Source organism: Ziziphus jujuba, chromosome 12 (assembly GCF_031755915.1).
Source record: "Ziziphus jujuba cultivar Dongzao chromosome 12, ASM3175591v1".
Lineage (NCBI taxonomy): Eukaryota > Viridiplantae > Streptophyta > Magnoliopsida > Rosales > Rhamnaceae > Ziziphus > Ziziphus jujuba.
This window is the reverse complement of record NC_083390.1, coordinates 19,729,040-19,745,979: the sequence shown is the minus strand read 5'-3', so window position 1 is coordinate 19,745,979 and position 16,940 is coordinate 19,729,040. Positions and strand designations below refer to the sequence as shown.

Genomic DNA, 16,940 nt, shown 5'->3' with positions numbered 1-16,940 from the left:
GAAATTTCACAGTGAACCACTAATTGACGCGCCCAAATCAAGCAGGTGAAGTCGGCGGTAGCCGACGAAGTGGGTTGTTGGAGTTTTGAGCTTTTTGGTTGTTCCAAGCCAACCCACATACCTTACTCCCTATTTTTGGACCCTTTGAACCCATTCCATGCTCCGTTTGCCAAGATTCTTCACCATTTGAGAGATACATCAACTAGGAGTTTGACCGAGTCTTCTAACAAGTTTTCCGGCCACCGGAGTCACTGTTGGACCGAGGTGAGCACAAGACACCATTTTATTTCTTATCTCTTAGGCTTTCCATTATTGTAAAATTTGTGAATTTTAGACGTCACGAATTTTGGACTGCGTTTGGACAAAATTGATTAAATTAGATAAAATTGAAATTGGATTAATATAATTATTTTAATAGGACCCATTGAAAGGTTCAATTTCATAAAATTGACTTTCAGATGAAAAGCCCCAATTTTGGATACCATTTTAAGGATATGCAATATAATTGGACAGTCTGGTATCCAAGTTATGTAATTTTGTAGTGGTATAAATCATTGTAAGACATTTGGTACACACCTACGTCTTTTGTTTAGTTGTTAGAGCCTGAGAAGTATTTTATTATACTACAAGTACTCGTGTTGAGCTTGGAGGCAATCCTATGGAGGAACATGAGTGAGCATCGACAGTACAATAAGTGGTTATATCTTTTTAAAATGTTTTGGGCGTGCTAGTATAATATATATGTGGTTTGAATATTTTATGTATATATCGTTTGATTTAAATGTTTATTTTATGTATATATAAATATCTGCTTTTACATATATGCGTTATTATTTTATATATATTTGATAAGATTTTAAATGGTTTCCAACTCTGATGAGTTCATATGAACACGTTGGTCATGTTATTTAAAAATCCTCGTATTTGAATTGAGTTTTTAAATCATTTTTAGAAACTAATTGATTTTAAGAAAGCGGATTGAAAATTATATGTTTTTAAGCATGTTTAAGTGTTTATAATTATATGTGCTTAAAAATTATTTATGGTGATATATATCTTACTGTGGTATTTATAGTTTTGATATGAAATGATGATTTGAAATATTTGGGATATTTAAACAAATGGTTGGATTTGAATATGGAATTAAATTTTAACATACAATATTATTTGGAAAAGTATAATCTTACAAATATTATTTTATGGATACTATATTGTTTATTTTTAATTAGTGTACCATAAAATACCAATATTTCGGATCAGTATTATATTACGGTGCACAAGTTTGCCATGATATCTGTAGTATGCTCAAGGCCGTGAGATAGGTTTATTATTGCCATTGTATCGTTCGCACATTAAGGGTCATGAGACGGGGTTTATCCCATGGGTTTATATTGCCACATCACTTTAGGACGCTAAGGGTCGTGAGCTGGATTTATCTCACAAGTTTCATTTATTTTATTGTAAGGTGGTGCTCTGAAATGCCATTTACCGCTTGACAGTGCTAGATATATTATATTTATATATATATCGTTTATGTTTCCAAGTGTATTATTGGTTTTATGATATTTTGACAAATATTATTTTACGCTCAATAGTTATTATATCATGATTAAAACAGTTTATATAATATGTTAACAATCATGCAATTTATATACCTTTTGATCATTAATTTTATGATATATTTAGGGTACAAGTTTGGATTTTGGAAAATGATTTTGAAAGAGTTTTAAAGAAATAAAGTATTATTTTCATATTATACTATATCACTCATCGAGATATCTTTATCTTACATTTTATTCGTTTTTAAATTTGTTCCTCTAGATTCAAGCAACTAGCTGGTAGATTTTATCTCGCGCACCAGTTGTTCATGCTTCCTACTGCAGCAATAATACCTACTTGTCTATTTACCGTCATCTTTCCACATTTCTTTGTATTAGTTATTCTTCTAAATTTTACAAATACAAAAAGAATGCTCTGATCTAGATATTGAACACTATATGGCCTGTATGACGGGCTATAGTTATGGACTAGTTGTGGATCTGTATAATATCGTGGTTTTATCATTATATTGAGGCATTCGCTTGTTGACGTTTTAAGTAGGGTTCCATTAGGTAATTCTCTAGTGATTGCCTCGTGGAACATCACTAAATGGGACCACCTGGGAGAATTTCCGGAGCAGATCCTGTCAATTTTTGTCAAGCACAAATTGAAATCGAAAACAAAGCAACCCTACGTAGCATAATCAAGTAAATCAGCCAATGAAAACAATAATTATCATGGGATGCAACACTAAAATAATTGACAATGACAACAATCACTAGTCGGTGAAGTTGATGCAAACTAGTTTTTTTTTGGTTTTGACCAAAATGCCAAATTAAATCGAATGAAACATATCAAAAAACTAATCAAACCATGCAAAACATATGGGGAAAAAAAAAACTAGTTTGCATCAACTAAATTTACGGTTAGGATTTTGCTAAAAAACCAACTAAAACCGAACCAAGCTCACTCGTAAAAACATGAGTCAAGCAACAAAACGATACATCCTGAACAATGGCCATTCATCCCAACAACATAAACCTCAAGCAATACAACCAACATAGACAATGGCCATAAGATGCAACCAATGTAAGAGAGCTGGAATGATCAAAGCACAAACAACACACCAAAGAAATGCCCATGCGAAGCAAGACTAAATGCAAAATAAGAACGCAAAGCTTAAACATAATAATAATAATAATAATAATAATAATAATAACAATAATAAACACACACACACACACACACACACACACACACACACATGAAGCTCAAATAATCAAACACAAACAACACACAGACACACACAACACAAGAAAGCAATGGCCATAGAAGCATAAATAAATAAATAAATAAATTTGTAAAAATGTACAAAAGAAAATGAGGTATGAAATGGAGAACAAAAAGAACTTATCCAGCCATAAATTAAAAGGTACATTTTGACCCAAAAAGATAATTAATTAATTACAAGGTACATATAGAAAGTTATAAACAAAGCACAAAGAAAATAGAAAAGGCACCCACAAAGACCAAAGAACACAAACTACTAAAAGACAAAACTTAGCTGTCTTACCTAGGAAAGCTAATTCAATTTCATATTTCATAAATAAATTTGAAATTAAAAAAAAAAAAAAAAAACACGTTGTTAACAAAGTAGAAACCACGAACCTTATAATAGCAGTTTTATTCGAACAACAACCAAACAAAACTGCCCAAGAAGTGTAAGCACATCATAATAATTAAAAATATATATATAAAAGAAAATAAAAAAATTTCCAAAAAAAAAACATTAATTACCATTATCAGAAATTTGCAAAGTTGATGCAGTTCTGGTTGCTCTAGCGTCTAACATCGATTTGGACATCAGATCATCTATTTCCTGAAGAAATTCAGATCACATCTGGAAATCTATGGAAGAGTAATAGGGGACCTAATATTAATTGAGAGAAAGTTTAAAAGAAAGATAAATAAAATTGAACCCTTGGAAATCTTTACTTTTAATTCTTACAACTATTTGTCTGTTCCTCAATAACAAACCATGTATCATTATCTCGTAAAGATTTGCACATGCTCCAAGAATTTCTAGACTTGTACTAGCCGAAAGAAGGAGATATCATTATCTGCTACAGTTCTTGAAGAATACTAGAGCAAAATATCTATAGAGAAAAATGAAAAGCCAATAACTACCAATTTTACCTTTAGTTAATTGAACCAAAATAAACTTTTCTTTGCCTTTTCCAATCAAGAATCACAATCCAAGGAGAAAGAAGTCATCATTTACCTGAACAAATCTGATGAAAGCTCATCATCAGCCCCTATATTAGATATTTTTTAGAGTTAGATCAGAAGTAGACCAATTCTGCACATTACCTTCTAAGTACTCTGACAGAAAAACAACTAAAAATGGGGTAAAAAGTTCATTATTCCGTCAACATATCCAGAAAGAAGTCACCATTACTTGAAGAAATCTGTTTAAAGCTCACTAAAAAGCATTTTAAAAAAGCATAAATACCCGATTGAGGGAATTTTCATAACTACACACCAAAGTTCATTCAATTTTCTTTGGAGCTCAAAACATCAAATCAAAGACTTATTTACCAACAAGAAGTAGCTCGTTAAGAGGAGTAACCAAAATAGGTATAATTAAAATACAAGAGGCCTTAAAATCAAATTGGAAAATTTGAAAGGGGAAAAAATTCTTACAGTAACTAATCATGAATAAAGCACCAGATTAGAGGATTTCTGAACACAAGACTGGCTGAAAGAAGGAGACATTTGGTACTGTTCATGGATAATCAACAGAAATAATGAAAAATATAAATGTGCATAGTAAAAAATAAATAAATAAATAAATAAAATTTGCACTTGTTGCATCTTAAAAACACCACCACAATTTTCAAAAAATGAACAAAGAAAATAGTCAAACACTTTCTGCATGTAGAAAAGCTGAGTAATGTACAATGTAATGAGACAAATCACCATAACTAGAGAAATATGTTCAACGGAATAGGGTTAAACTATCTACAGCATGATAACCAAATTAAGATACTGCGTAATCAAGACTACACTATTATACTACCCTCTCAGGAGCAAGAACAAATAACTGATCTACAAAAAGATGCAATGAGAAAAACCAATGGTCTTTTCTATATACTGCCAACCCATATTGTAAATAGAAGGATTAAACTCAAAAAAAACACCTAAAGCCTTTGTTCTTTTCTCTACCAAAAGAACAAGACATATTCAAAAATGCTCAAAAAGAATGATGAACGACAGAGAGCTAAAAGTATAAGACATGAGCAATATACACTCAGCCTTATAAATAGAAAAAAGGTACAAAGATAGCTCAAAGAATCCATAAAACAATGGCCATAGATACAATAATTTTTTTTTTTTTTAAAAAAAAAAACGACGTGTGCCACAAGAAGTGGTAATGATTACAAGGAAATCAACAAAGAATAAAAATAATAATAATAATAATAATAATAATAAATGAATAAAAGAAAAAGAAAAGAAAAGAAAAGAAAACTTATAGTAAAGCAATGAATGCAAACCATAGAAGAAAGCAAGAATTTCGAGGAAGCACTAATAAATACAAAAAGTGAACACAAAGCAGAAAACAAATAAGTAAAGCAAGGGCTACGACAATCAAGTAAAGCAAAGGTATAGACAGAACTTTAGACAAAGCATATAAAGAATCAAGGCATCCACAAGGAATAACAAACACAAACTACACACAGAAAGTGGTAATGAATACCAAATTTGACAACAAAAAGGTCCCTAAAAACAATGAATACAAATAACACAAGAAAGCAAGAGTTTCCAGGAAGCAATAATAAAAACAAAAAATGCACAAAACAGAAAACTGAAAATATGTAAAGGGCAATAACAATTGAACAAAGCATAGGTACACGCAGAAACCATAAACAAAATACAACATATCAAGGCATCCACAAGCAATGACAAACACAAAAACTACATAAAGAAAGCAGCAAGAAGAAGTTGTAATAAAACCAAATGTACCAGATGCCCCACCCAAATAATCTAAAAGCTTCTTGAAAGAATAAGACATCTGGTACAGTTCTTGAAGAATCAAAAGAAATAGAAAAAGAGGATTTACAATTCAGCTCTAACCCAAGGAGAAAAATAATTTTTTTTCATCGTTTTCTTAATCAAGAATTGCAATTTAAAGAGAAAGAAGTCATCATTTGACGGAAAAACAATTACAAACAAGGTAACAAGATCATTATTGCATGAACATATCAGGTAAGAAGCCACCATTACCTGAATAAATCTGTTAAAAGCTCATCAGCCATTCAGCCTAGACATTTTTTCAAGAGTTAGAACAGAAATACACCAATTTTGCACATACCCATCCTCATACTCTGACATAAAAACTACTAAAAATGGTGTAACAAGATCATGATTCCATGAACATATCTAGAAATCATTACCTGAAGAAATCTGTTGAAAGCTCATCGTGAGCACCAGTAAGAAGATTCATTTATTCGCTGAGCATTTCCGCTTGCAGGATTCCAAATCTTAAAGAAAATAGGAAAGTAGCATGGAAAAAATCACTAAAAAGCATTTTAAGAAAACAGAAATACCCTAGTTAATAAGAGACGTTGCACAGCTATCACACCACACTTCATTCAATTTTCTATGGTCAAATCAGAGACTTATTCAGCAACAAGAGTAGCCAGTTAAGAGGAGTAACCAAAATTCATAATTAAAATAATACGGCATGTAATACATATAGTATATATTTATGTCTTAGGATACTTCCATGAACACCCTCACCACTATCCACCCACCCTCAATCCAAATATACATAAACACCTCTGGCAAACCAACTAACATGACCATGAACCTCTTAATAACATTTTATGCCGAAGGAATGAAAAACTGACCAAAAATGCAAAGGTCAGAAAAACTGGCACCATTGTCCATGTGGGATTATGTATTTTATACATAAAGAAATTTGTCACTACATGAAACAAAATAGGAGAGGGGACGAAAGAAAAGTGAAAAAGTAAGTCGGATTGTCAAACTCAGACCATATCTGAAAATCTATGGAAGAGTTATAGAGGACCTAGATCAATTAAGAGAAATTTTGAAAGGAAGAAGAAAAACATTGACAATAACTAACCATGTAAAAAGCACGTGCCCGAAGGATTTTTGGAACATCTGGCACCATGTATAAAGCATGTGCCCGAAGGATTTTTTGAACATCTGGCATTGTTCTTGGAGAATCAACATAAATAATGAAAACTATCAATGCGCAAAAAAATAAAAGTTAAAATAAAATTAAAAAATTAAAAAAATAAAGAAATAAAAAACACTTGCTACATCTACAAAAGCAGGACCACCAAAATTCAGAAAATGAACAAATAAAGGGTCAAACACTTGCTGCATCTAGAAATGCAGAGTAATGTACAATCTAAAGAGAAATAAATCACCATACCAAGAAAAATATGTTCAATGCAATAGGTTTAAACTGTCTACAGCATGATAACCAAAATAAGATATTTCGTAATCAAGAATAACAAAACAAAACGATTATACTGCTCTATCATAACATGAACATACAGTTGAACATTTTAATGAAGAAAGAGCAAAACTAGTAGTCGCCCAACCAAACAAGAAGGACAAAACTATGACCCCGATTTTAATAATGAACATAATGAAAATCAACAAAAATAGAAGGGATTTAACTAAAATAAACAAATAAAACTATGATCTCTGTCCTATCCTCTACCAAAAGGCCAAACGATGAATACAAAACAATAAAAAAGAAAGCAATGGCCACAAGAAGCAGTCATATACAATAAAATGCACAAAAAGAATGACGAATGAAACATAGAACTAAAAGTTCAATACATCATGCATATACATGAACAAAATACACTCAACCTTATAAATAAAAAAAGACAGATAGTTGAACTATTTAATGAAGAAAGAGCAAAATTAGTAGTCACTCAATAAAACCAGAAGGCCAAAACCACTACCCCAATTTTTAATAATGAGCATAGTGAAAATCAACAAAAATAGAAGGTATTAAACTCCCCCAACCCCACCCAAAAAAAAAAAAAAAAAAAAAAAAAAACTACAGTCTCTGTCCTGTCCTCCACCAAAAGGCCAAACAATACACAAGAAAGCAATAGCCATAAGAAGCAGTCATACACAATAAAATGCACAAAAAGAATGATGAATCAAACATAGAGAACTAAAAGTACAATGCTTCATAAGCGAAAAAAATACACTCAACCTTATGAATAGAAGAAAAAGGTACACAACCAAAACTCAAAGAATCAAAAGGCATCCAATGAGAACAATGAATGGAAAAATAAACAGCAAACAAGGGCCACAGGAAGCAAAAATAAAATCAAAAACAAAAGCAAAACAAGTGCCACAAGGAGTGGTAATGAGCGCACAAAGAAAGAGGAACATAAAACTTACAGTGCAACAAATGTACTCAAAGGAAGGACCCAAAAAAAAAAAAAGAAAAGAAAAAAAAAAGAAAAAAAAGAAAAAGAAAAAGGAAAATCAGAAGGCACAACAATGAACACAAACAATACAAGAAAGCAAGAGTTTCCAAGAAGCAACAACATATACAAAATGCACACAAACAGAAAACTATAAATAAATACAGCAAGGGCCAAAAGCAAAAATATAAACAAAGCACAAAGAATTAAGGCATCCACAAAGAGTTTACAAAAAGCACAAACTACACATAGAAAGCGGCCACAAGAGGTAGTAATGAACACAAAACATGGCAACAAAAATTAAAATTAAAAAAAAAAAAGTCCATAAAAAAAAAAAAAAAAATAGAACAACGAAAACAAACAACACAAAAAAGCAAGAGTTTTCTGGATGCAATAATAATAAATACCAAAAATGCACACAAAACAAAAAACAAGAAATAGGTAAAGCAAGGGCCATATCAATTACATAAAGCAAAGCTACATACAGAAAGCACAAACAAAGCACAATGAATTAAGACATCCACAAGGAATAGCAAACACAAACTGCATATAGAAAGCAGCCACAACAGGGAGCAACAAACAAAAACGAAAAAGTAAACACAACCCAAAAAAAAAAAAAAAAAAGGTTCATAAAAAACAATAAACACCAACAACAAAAGAAAGCAAGAGTTTCGAGAAAGCAATATTAAATATAAAAAATGCACACAGAAAAGAAAACTAAGAATTAGTAAAGCAAGGGCCACAACAATCACAAAGAATCAAAGCATAACGAACACAAAACATGACAAACAACACAAGAAAGCAAGAGTTTCCAGGAAGCAATAACAAATACAAAAAATGCACACAAAACAGAAAAATAAAAATATGTAAAGCAAGGGCCATAACAATCATATAAAGCAAAGGTACACAAATAAACCATAACCAAAGCACAATGAGTCAGGGCATCCACAAGGAGTAGCAAGCACAAACCACACTTAGAAAGCAGCCATAAGAAGCGGTAATAAAAACAAAAAAATGACAACAAAAAATTTTAAAGTCCATAAAAAAGACAATAAACACCAACAACAAAAGAAAGCAAGAGTTTCGATGGAGCAATATTAGATACAAAAAATGCACACAAAAAGGAAAACTAAAAATTAGTAAAGTAAGGGTCACAACTATCATCTAAAGCAAACGTACACACAGAAACCATAAACAAAGAACAAAGAATCAAACCATGCACAAGGAATAACTAACAACAACAACATATATAAAACATCATAGCTGCCACAATAAGCATTAACGAACAGAAAAAATGACATAAAAAATAATAATAATAATAATAATACTAATAATAAGCAAGTAAAAAGCAGTCACATATAGAAACTAATGACAAAAAACAGAGATTTAAAAAAGATAAAAACAAAATTTCACCCCAAAAAAATATTCATAGAAAAACTGTCAAAAAAATATGAAAAGCCAACTAAAAACCAAATGTTTGGAATTCGAGAACTCTTAAAGAAACAAGAAATAAAGGAATACTAGAAAAAAAAAAAAAAATTCTTCCTTTTTCCAATCAAGAATGACAATTTAAAGAGAAAGACGTCATAATTACCTGAAGAAATATGCTGAAAGCTCATCAGTCTCTATATTAGATTTTTTTTTCTTTTTTTCTTTTTTTTTTTTCTTTCTGGAGCTAGATCAGAAATAGACCAATTCTACGCACTCCCTTCCAAGTACTTTGATAAGAAAACAACTAAAAAGGGTATTAAAAAAAAAATCATTCGTTCCCTGAACAAATCGAGAAAGAAGTCAACATTACCTGAGGGTGTAAAAAGATCATTTATTCCCTGTAATATCCGCTTGCAGGATGCTGAAGGGCCCTGAAACAAGTTAGGAAAGGTAATAAACTAGGAAAAATAATACCGATAAAATCACTGAAATAAAATAAAAGCGTTTTAAGGAAACACAAATACCCATATGAGGGAATTTTTCACAACTACACACCAAATTTCATTCAATTTCTATGGAGCTCAAACATCAAATCAGAGACTTATTCAGCGCCAAGAAGCAGCCAGTTAAGAGGACTAACCAAAATAAATAATTAATGCATCTACTACACCTTTGTGGATTAGAATAATACCAGAAACATGGAGAAAAAAGGACTCGCAATTCGCATAAAAAGTTGTTTATTTGGAATTAGAACAGACGACCCATTTAGAAAAATGAACAATATTTCATCAATGGCTACTTCTAAAAATTGGAACACCTTAACCATTACCCACAAAACCCACAACCCAAATCTCCATTAAAACAAAGATACACACGGAAATACAGAGGAACTTACCAAATGAACCTCCGCATTGAAGTCCAAAAAACCACAGCAAACGGAGAAAAAGAAAAAAGCGAGAGAGAATGGGAGATGAAGCTGAGCAATTGGGCAGAGTATGATTAATTTAGGAAATTTTATACTACCGTTATCGGTTTTTGGCTTTGGTCCTACTAGGGTCTGGATTTTATTTTATTTTATTTATTTATTTATTTATTTTTTGGGGGAAGGGGGGGTGCAATAGGAGCGCTTGAATTTTGAAATTTGAAATTCCATCAGCAGTAACGGCTAGAAATTGGAAGATTATTTTGGGTTGGGAGCGTCTGGAATTTTGAGATTGAAACGATTGGACGAAGAATTAAAAAACATTCGGGAAATTGTGTATCATTTAATGGTTTTGGCATACGAGTGTCTGGATTTTGAAATTTGAAATTCTCTACCAGCAGCAATGACTGGTTTCAATTCAAAACTGGGGGTGATTATCTTGGCTTGTGGGCTTCTGGGATTTTGAAAATCTACTGCAACGGCTATTTTTCAAGCCCTGATCGAACTCTGTTTGTGGCCTTCCGGCGAGAAAGAAAAATGCAACTCCATTAATTGTTATTTATTTATTTTTTTTCAAACGTAGGATATCAATAACTTTTTTTAATGAAAAATTACATTTTTATAAGAACAGAAGAATTTTAAAGTGTCATTTGATAGTTAAGGTTGTAAATAAACTAGAATAAATTGAGATTGATTTAGTTTTAGCTTGTTCAAACTCCTAAAAAAAAAAATAGCCAATTTTGAATAATAAACGAAGTCCATGAGTTGTTGTAGAACAATATTATTTTTTTTATTTATACTTATCTATATAAAAGTTTCATTATTAATTTAAACATATTGGATACTTATAATATTTAAATAATATTTTTATATTTACTTTTATAAACTTTTCTAATAAATAACTTTGTAAAAAATAATAGTATAAATGGAATTTTATTAATATTTAGTGTTAAAAAAGAAAAATAAAAATAAATAATTGTTCAAAATTTTATAGCTGAGCCTGAGCCAATCTTAATTAATAAGGCATTTCTAAAATTTGGAATGTTGTGTTGAATATAAGTACTTTTAAAATTATAAAAATTAAAGTTGAAAATTATAACACGACTCAACTCTATTCATTTACAAGTCTATTGGTAACGTGTTCATATCTATATATCTATATATATATATATAATTTATTTATTTATTTCAAATGTTAGTTCCTATTAGTTATAAGGTTTGTTAATTATTTTAACTAATTATAAAATTAATGGAAAAAAAAACTTATACACATCAAATTGAAAATCATTTGAAATGAAAATAAAATGGTAAGCGCGCAAGAATTTAAAACTACTGAGGAAGCTTGTTAATTATCCTAAAAATATGAATATGGATGTGATGTTTGGAAAAGAAAACTCAAGGAAGAAAGAACTGAAAATGAAACAAGCTCGACCCTGGGGCCTTAGTGACACAATTGATAAGAATTTATAACTACCGAGGAAGTTTGTGAAATTATCTCTAAATAAATGAATATGGATGTGATGTTTGGAAACGAATACTACATTTCAAACTTTATTATTTGTAGGTTGACTTTGAAAATTCAAGGTAGAAAAAGACTGAAAATGAAACAAACTTGACCAAGAGGCTTTACTGGCACGGCGATTAATTGTGTTATTATTATTTTGGAATTATATCAAAAGCAAAATTTATAGAAAGGTTAAATTTGATTGGAATGATATACTAATTTTATCTTCCCTGTTTATTTAAACAAAAAATGACAAAAACAAATAATTTTTTTAAGAAATATAGTCTACATAGAAAGAAAGATACTAATTATTATCATATAAAAAAGGAGCAAAAATAAAATAAAAAATAAAGATAAACCAAATTAAGGAAAGTGATTTTTTTTTTTTTTTTTCTGTGGATGGAAAAGGAAAGTGAGTTATAGAAAAGCCTTTTATTGTCCGGCTGAGAAATATCCTGAATGATAAGACAAAATAGCCTGTCTTTAATTCTTAAATACCAAAACGCGTAGTTTTGTTTACGTAGTCAAAGAGTGGCACAGAATTTTCAACCTGTTCATATATATTAGCAACAAAAAATTTCTTTATTTTGTAGTTTTACAAAATAAGGTTTTTTGTTTTTTATGTTATATTTAGATTTGAATTTATTTGATTGAGTAAAGAAAGAAAGGTAGTGAGCCAAGAAGAAGGAAGAGAATTTGTTTAGCATCATCATGTCGTATGAGATTGACCAAGAGTACAGATCAGTATCACTCTTGGAAGCAGATGATGATGAAGAAGAATCTGAAGAATCAGAAAGTCTGTTTTCCATTGATATTTTTCGTGATCATCATCATCATAAGGAGGACGGTGAGAATGATAGAATATATGTAGCAGTAGGAAATAGTGGTAAAAGTAAGTCAAGCATGGATGCTCTCCTATGGACCTTAAAGCATGCTATCTCTTCCTCCTCCTCCTCCAACACAAGCATCTTTCTCATCCACGTCTTCCCTGTGATTCGGCAAATTCCATCTCCATGTAAGTTTTAACCAAGTTTAATTCTCTCTGTTAAGCAAAGTTTAATTGAAAAGGATAACACAGTTGACTTTTCTATGTAAACTAATGGAGGAAGAAATGAAGCTTTAGCCACAATTAATTGATGAAGAAAATACGTTTCTGAGAAAACAAATTGTAAAAATTCACATATTCCAAATGACAGATTTTATTATCATTATTATTATTATTATTATGGAAGGTATGAGGATTCGAGCTTAAAATTATTTCGTTGTTTGAAGAAACCTTTAATTCATGTTATCAAAACTCTCAGTATTTCTGATGATTTATGTTTAGGCCACTTTAATTTTGAGTTTTTATTATTATTATTATTATTTTGGTCGAAATTTGAGTATTTATTTGAGGTGGACTTTTTTAGACATTTTGAAGTAAAATGGATGGCAAGGACCTGAACCCTGCATAACCAAGTTCAAATGATTATTGTAGTTGAAGTATATATTTAATTAAGATTGGCCATGTCTAGATTAGAGTTTACTTAACAACAAGATTAAGATAATCAATTAATTGATTTCTTTCATAGCCTTGACTTATTCTATAAATGAGTATTGCCACATAACAAAGGGCCTTACAAATATTCAAATAGATTGGGAAAAAATGTTTAATTTAAGGCAGTTGCTCGAATTGAAATGATGAAAATTTTGTTTTGAATTCCAGTAGGAATGCTTCCAAAGAGTAAAGTGGACCCAAGGCTTGTAGAGAACTATGTGGCCAAAGAAAAAGACAAGAGGAGGAAGCTCCTTCAGAGTTACATTGAGGCTTGCTCAGCTGCCAAGGTACAAAAACCAGAAATAAGAAAGCTATATAATTATATTTATATATACATTAACTTGAATGTTTTGGGTTCAAATTTATTACCCATTAATGAGGCAGGTTAAGGTAGATACTGTGATAATTGAGAGTGACATGGTTTCAAAGGCTTTAATAGACTTGATTGCTACTCTCAACATAAGAAAGCTAGTTGTTGGAACCAGCAAGTCCAATTTCAGGTACAAACCTCTATCATACAAAACATTGATTTATTACGCATTGTTGCTGTTTGTTTTTAATGCTCTGTTTAATATTTATCACTATAAATACCATATATATATTTTTTCAATTTATGAAGGAAATTGAAGTCTAAGAGAATAAGTGGGGTAGCAAAGCAAATTATACAGAATGCACCAGAAACCTGTGATGTTAAGATCATATGCGACGGGAAAGAAGTGATTGAGCATCTGATAACTTGCTCGCCTTGTTTGCACGGCAGTAATGCAAGTTCCTTATTTACCCTAGAGATAGATCAAGAACTAGAAAGTCCATCAACCCAAATAACAACAAGGTCTCCTCTCAATACTTCACCTCTATCAGGACAAGTCTGGAGTATGTTCAAACGGGTTCGAGTAAGACCCATCTTGAGTTTTGGTACCAGAAAAACTCAGCCAAATACCCCAATTTCATTATAGAAAGATATGCTTAGTTTCTGACTTGTAATAGAATTTAACATGCTTAGCTAATGTTACGGAACAATAAAGCTCTGTGCATAGTATTTCTCATGGGTACACATACACCAATATGTATAGCCGTATCGGTTAGTACTTTAGAATATACAAGCAAGATTTTTTTTTTTTCTTTTCTTTTGAGAAATAATTTGAATTTGGCCCACATTTCAGAACTATGGACTACAACCTATTAAATTGGACCCATTTGCCAAATCTTTATTTAGTAATCCATTGATAAATCTTTAGATTCTTCTGTGTAACAGTATGACAAAGAAAAAAAAAAAAAAAAGAAAGTTTATAGCAAACACAAAACGATGGGATGTTAAAAGGAAAGCATGAGTATACATGAAACAAGTTGTATTTCAAAACAGAACTCGAGCAGAGGAACTCTGCCATAACCACCATTTCATTTTCTTTAATGTTTCAATGGTTCAATGACTTGATGCAAACTAATTACATCTCCTCTATCAGGGGGATACTTATACACTGTAGCTGTAATATGATGATCTGGGACTATGTATCTCTCTAGTATCTCCCATCTTCTTTGCAATACTTGCAGTTTATCCTACTTGTCCACTTTTTCCATAATTATTCGTCCTGGCTAATTTCAAGGATTCTATTCAGCCCCACTAGGAATCAGAATTTTACAAGTAAAGTTTCAAAAATTTAGTTGATCATACAAGAAAACCAGATTTGTATGAAATGCTAATTTGTCCAAGCAAGCATTTTTTTTTTTTTTTTTTTTTTGGCATCAATGTAGCATGTACTTGTCTCTTGTCATTGTTTGTTAATGCTCTGTCAGATGTCTTCCTCATCCAAAACTTCTGCTCTGAAATTGCATCAACATCAATTTTTAACTGCCCAAAAAAAAAAAAAATAGAAATAAAAACCCCCTTGAACTGCCAAAAAAAAAAGTGATACAAGTTGAAGAAGAAGTTAAACAAGAGAAGAAGACAAAGGGGAACAAAGATAAAGGAGAAGATGATGAGAAATATATATTTAATAGGGAGCTATTGAAAATTTTACCCTGTGTGAATATAAAACTTACTACTTTTCGGAAAAAAGAAAAAGTTTTCCTTATTAGACTCATAAGAGTATAATACAAGAAAACCTTTTTCCATAATTATTCGTCCTGGCTAATTTCAAGGATTCTATTCAGCCCCACTAGGAATCAGAATTTTACAAGTAAAGTTTCAAAAATTTAGTTGATCATACAAGAAAACCAGATTTGTATGAAATGCTAATTTGTCCAAGCAAGCATTTTTTTTTTTTTTTTTTTGGCATCAATGTAGCATGTACTTGTCTCTTGTCATTGTTTGTTAATGCTCTGTCAGATGTCTTCCTCATCCAAAACTTCTGCTCTGAAATTGCATCAACATCAATTTTTAACTGCCCCAAAAAAAAATTAAAAAAACAGAAATAAAAACCCCCTTGAACTGCCAAAAAAAAAAGTGATACAAGTTGAAGAAGAAGTTAAACAAGAGAAGAAGACAAAGGGGAACAAAGATAAAGGAGAAGATGATGAGAAATATATATTTAATAGGGAGCTATTGAAAATTTTACCCTGTGTGAATATAAAACTTACTACTTTTCGGAAAAAAGAAAAAGTTTTCCTTATTAGACTCATAAGAGTATAATAAAAGGATGAATATGAAAGAAAAAATTTCCAAAAAATGACATAAAATAGATAATAAAATATATAATTTTAATTTTTTTTTGTGATGTGGCATCATCTAATTGGATAGAGTATATGAACCAATGCATATTTTAGGAATTAAGCTATTAAATTTCTTCTAGAAGAAGGAAAAATGAAACGGAGCATTTTTTTTCTTTTTTTATTTTTTCTAAGTGGAAAATGAAGCATTCTCACCAACATTCCCTGATCATCTTTTACTATTCTGATCAAAAGCTATTTTGAATATTGTGAAAAATGCCATCCTCTCTGGTGGGTAAGCTAGAAACAGATATAAAGATCAAAGTTCCAGCTTCAAAGTTCCATGAAATCTTCAAGCACAAACCTCACCACATTTCCAATGTTTCCTCCGACTTCATTCAAGGTTGTGAACTCCATGAAGGTGAATGGGGAACTGTGGGTTTTTGTAATAATCAACTGGAAATATTTCCATTGTAAGAATTAAAATATTCATAAACATCTTATATATATATATATATATATAATTAGAAGGATAATTGATGCAGTTAGTCCCTGAACAATACCTATAGTTGCACTTTAGTTTTTGAATTTTTCTTCTTTTTTTTTCTTTTTTTTTTTTTTTGGAAACTTTGATCCTTAAACTTTAGTTTTGGATGCACTTGGATCCCTAAACGTTTTTTTTTTTTAATCTATTTTATCAGTTTCGAGATATTCAGTGTACTATAAGACGCAAAGATCTTGTGTGGTTGTTTAATTTTCCATCTCCTCAATCAGGGGGAAGATTTATACATTGTGGCTGTATTATAGTGATCTATGTGACAGGACCCACCCCGGGAACCTCCCAGGACCTCTCAAGTGATCCCGCCTAGTGAAGTC

The 16,940-nt window shown here is 30.9% G+C and overlaps 1 protein-coding gene and 1 long non-coding RNA gene across 8 annotated transcripts; one reads left to right on the top strand and one right to left on the bottom strand.

Annotated features, from left to right (window-relative positions):
* Positions 1-1,861: 1,861 nt before the first annotated feature.
* LOC112493182 (uncharacterized) lies at positions 1,862-11,025 on the bottom strand. 7 transcript variants are annotated; one of them, XR_009635196.1, is made up of 6 exons: positions 10,351-11,025; positions 9,619-9,886; positions 6,689-6,810; positions 5,994-6,080; positions 3,337-5,860; positions 1,862-2,182 (listed from the first exon to the last, which is right to left on the bottom strand). It is a non-coding gene; the product is annotated as an uncharacterized LOC112493182 (long non-coding RNA). The 7 variants fall into 7 exon arrangements; XR_009635195.1 differs by adding an exon at positions 3,208-3,247 and having other exon boundaries at positions 3,337-6,810; XR_009635193.1 differs by having other exon boundaries at positions 3,337-3,695; positions 3,821-6,810.
* Positions 11,026-12,471: 1,446 nt separating this feature from the next.
* Positions 12,472-14,533, top strand: LOC107429334 (U-box domain-containing protein 35). The gene is made up of 4 exons (XM_016040006.4): positions 12,472-12,896; positions 13,587-13,705; positions 13,803-13,918; positions 14,038-14,533. The coding sequence occupies exons 1-4, from the start codon at positions 12,593-12,595 to the stop codon at positions 14,372-14,374; spliced, it is 876 nt and encodes a 291-aa protein (XP_015895492.3). The 5' UTR covers positions 12,472-12,592; the 3' UTR covers positions 14,375-14,533.
* The last annotated feature ends 2,407 nt before the right edge of the window (positions 14,534-16,940 follow it).

Bases quoted from the DNA above. Each gene is read 5' to 3' on its own strand.
- LOC107429334 (XM_016040006.4), top strand. From the start codon at position 12,593: ATGTCGTATGAGATTGACCAAGAGTACAGATCAGTATCACTCTTGGAA. The intron at 13,706-13,802 runs GTACAAAAACCA...TTAATGAGGCAG, and splicing joins AGGCTTGCTCAGCTGCCAAG to GTTAAGGTAGATACTGTGAT. The intron at 13,919-14,037 runs GTACAAACCTCT...CAATTTATGAAG, and splicing joins ACCAGCAAGTCCAATTTCAG to GAAATTGAAGTCTAAGAGAA.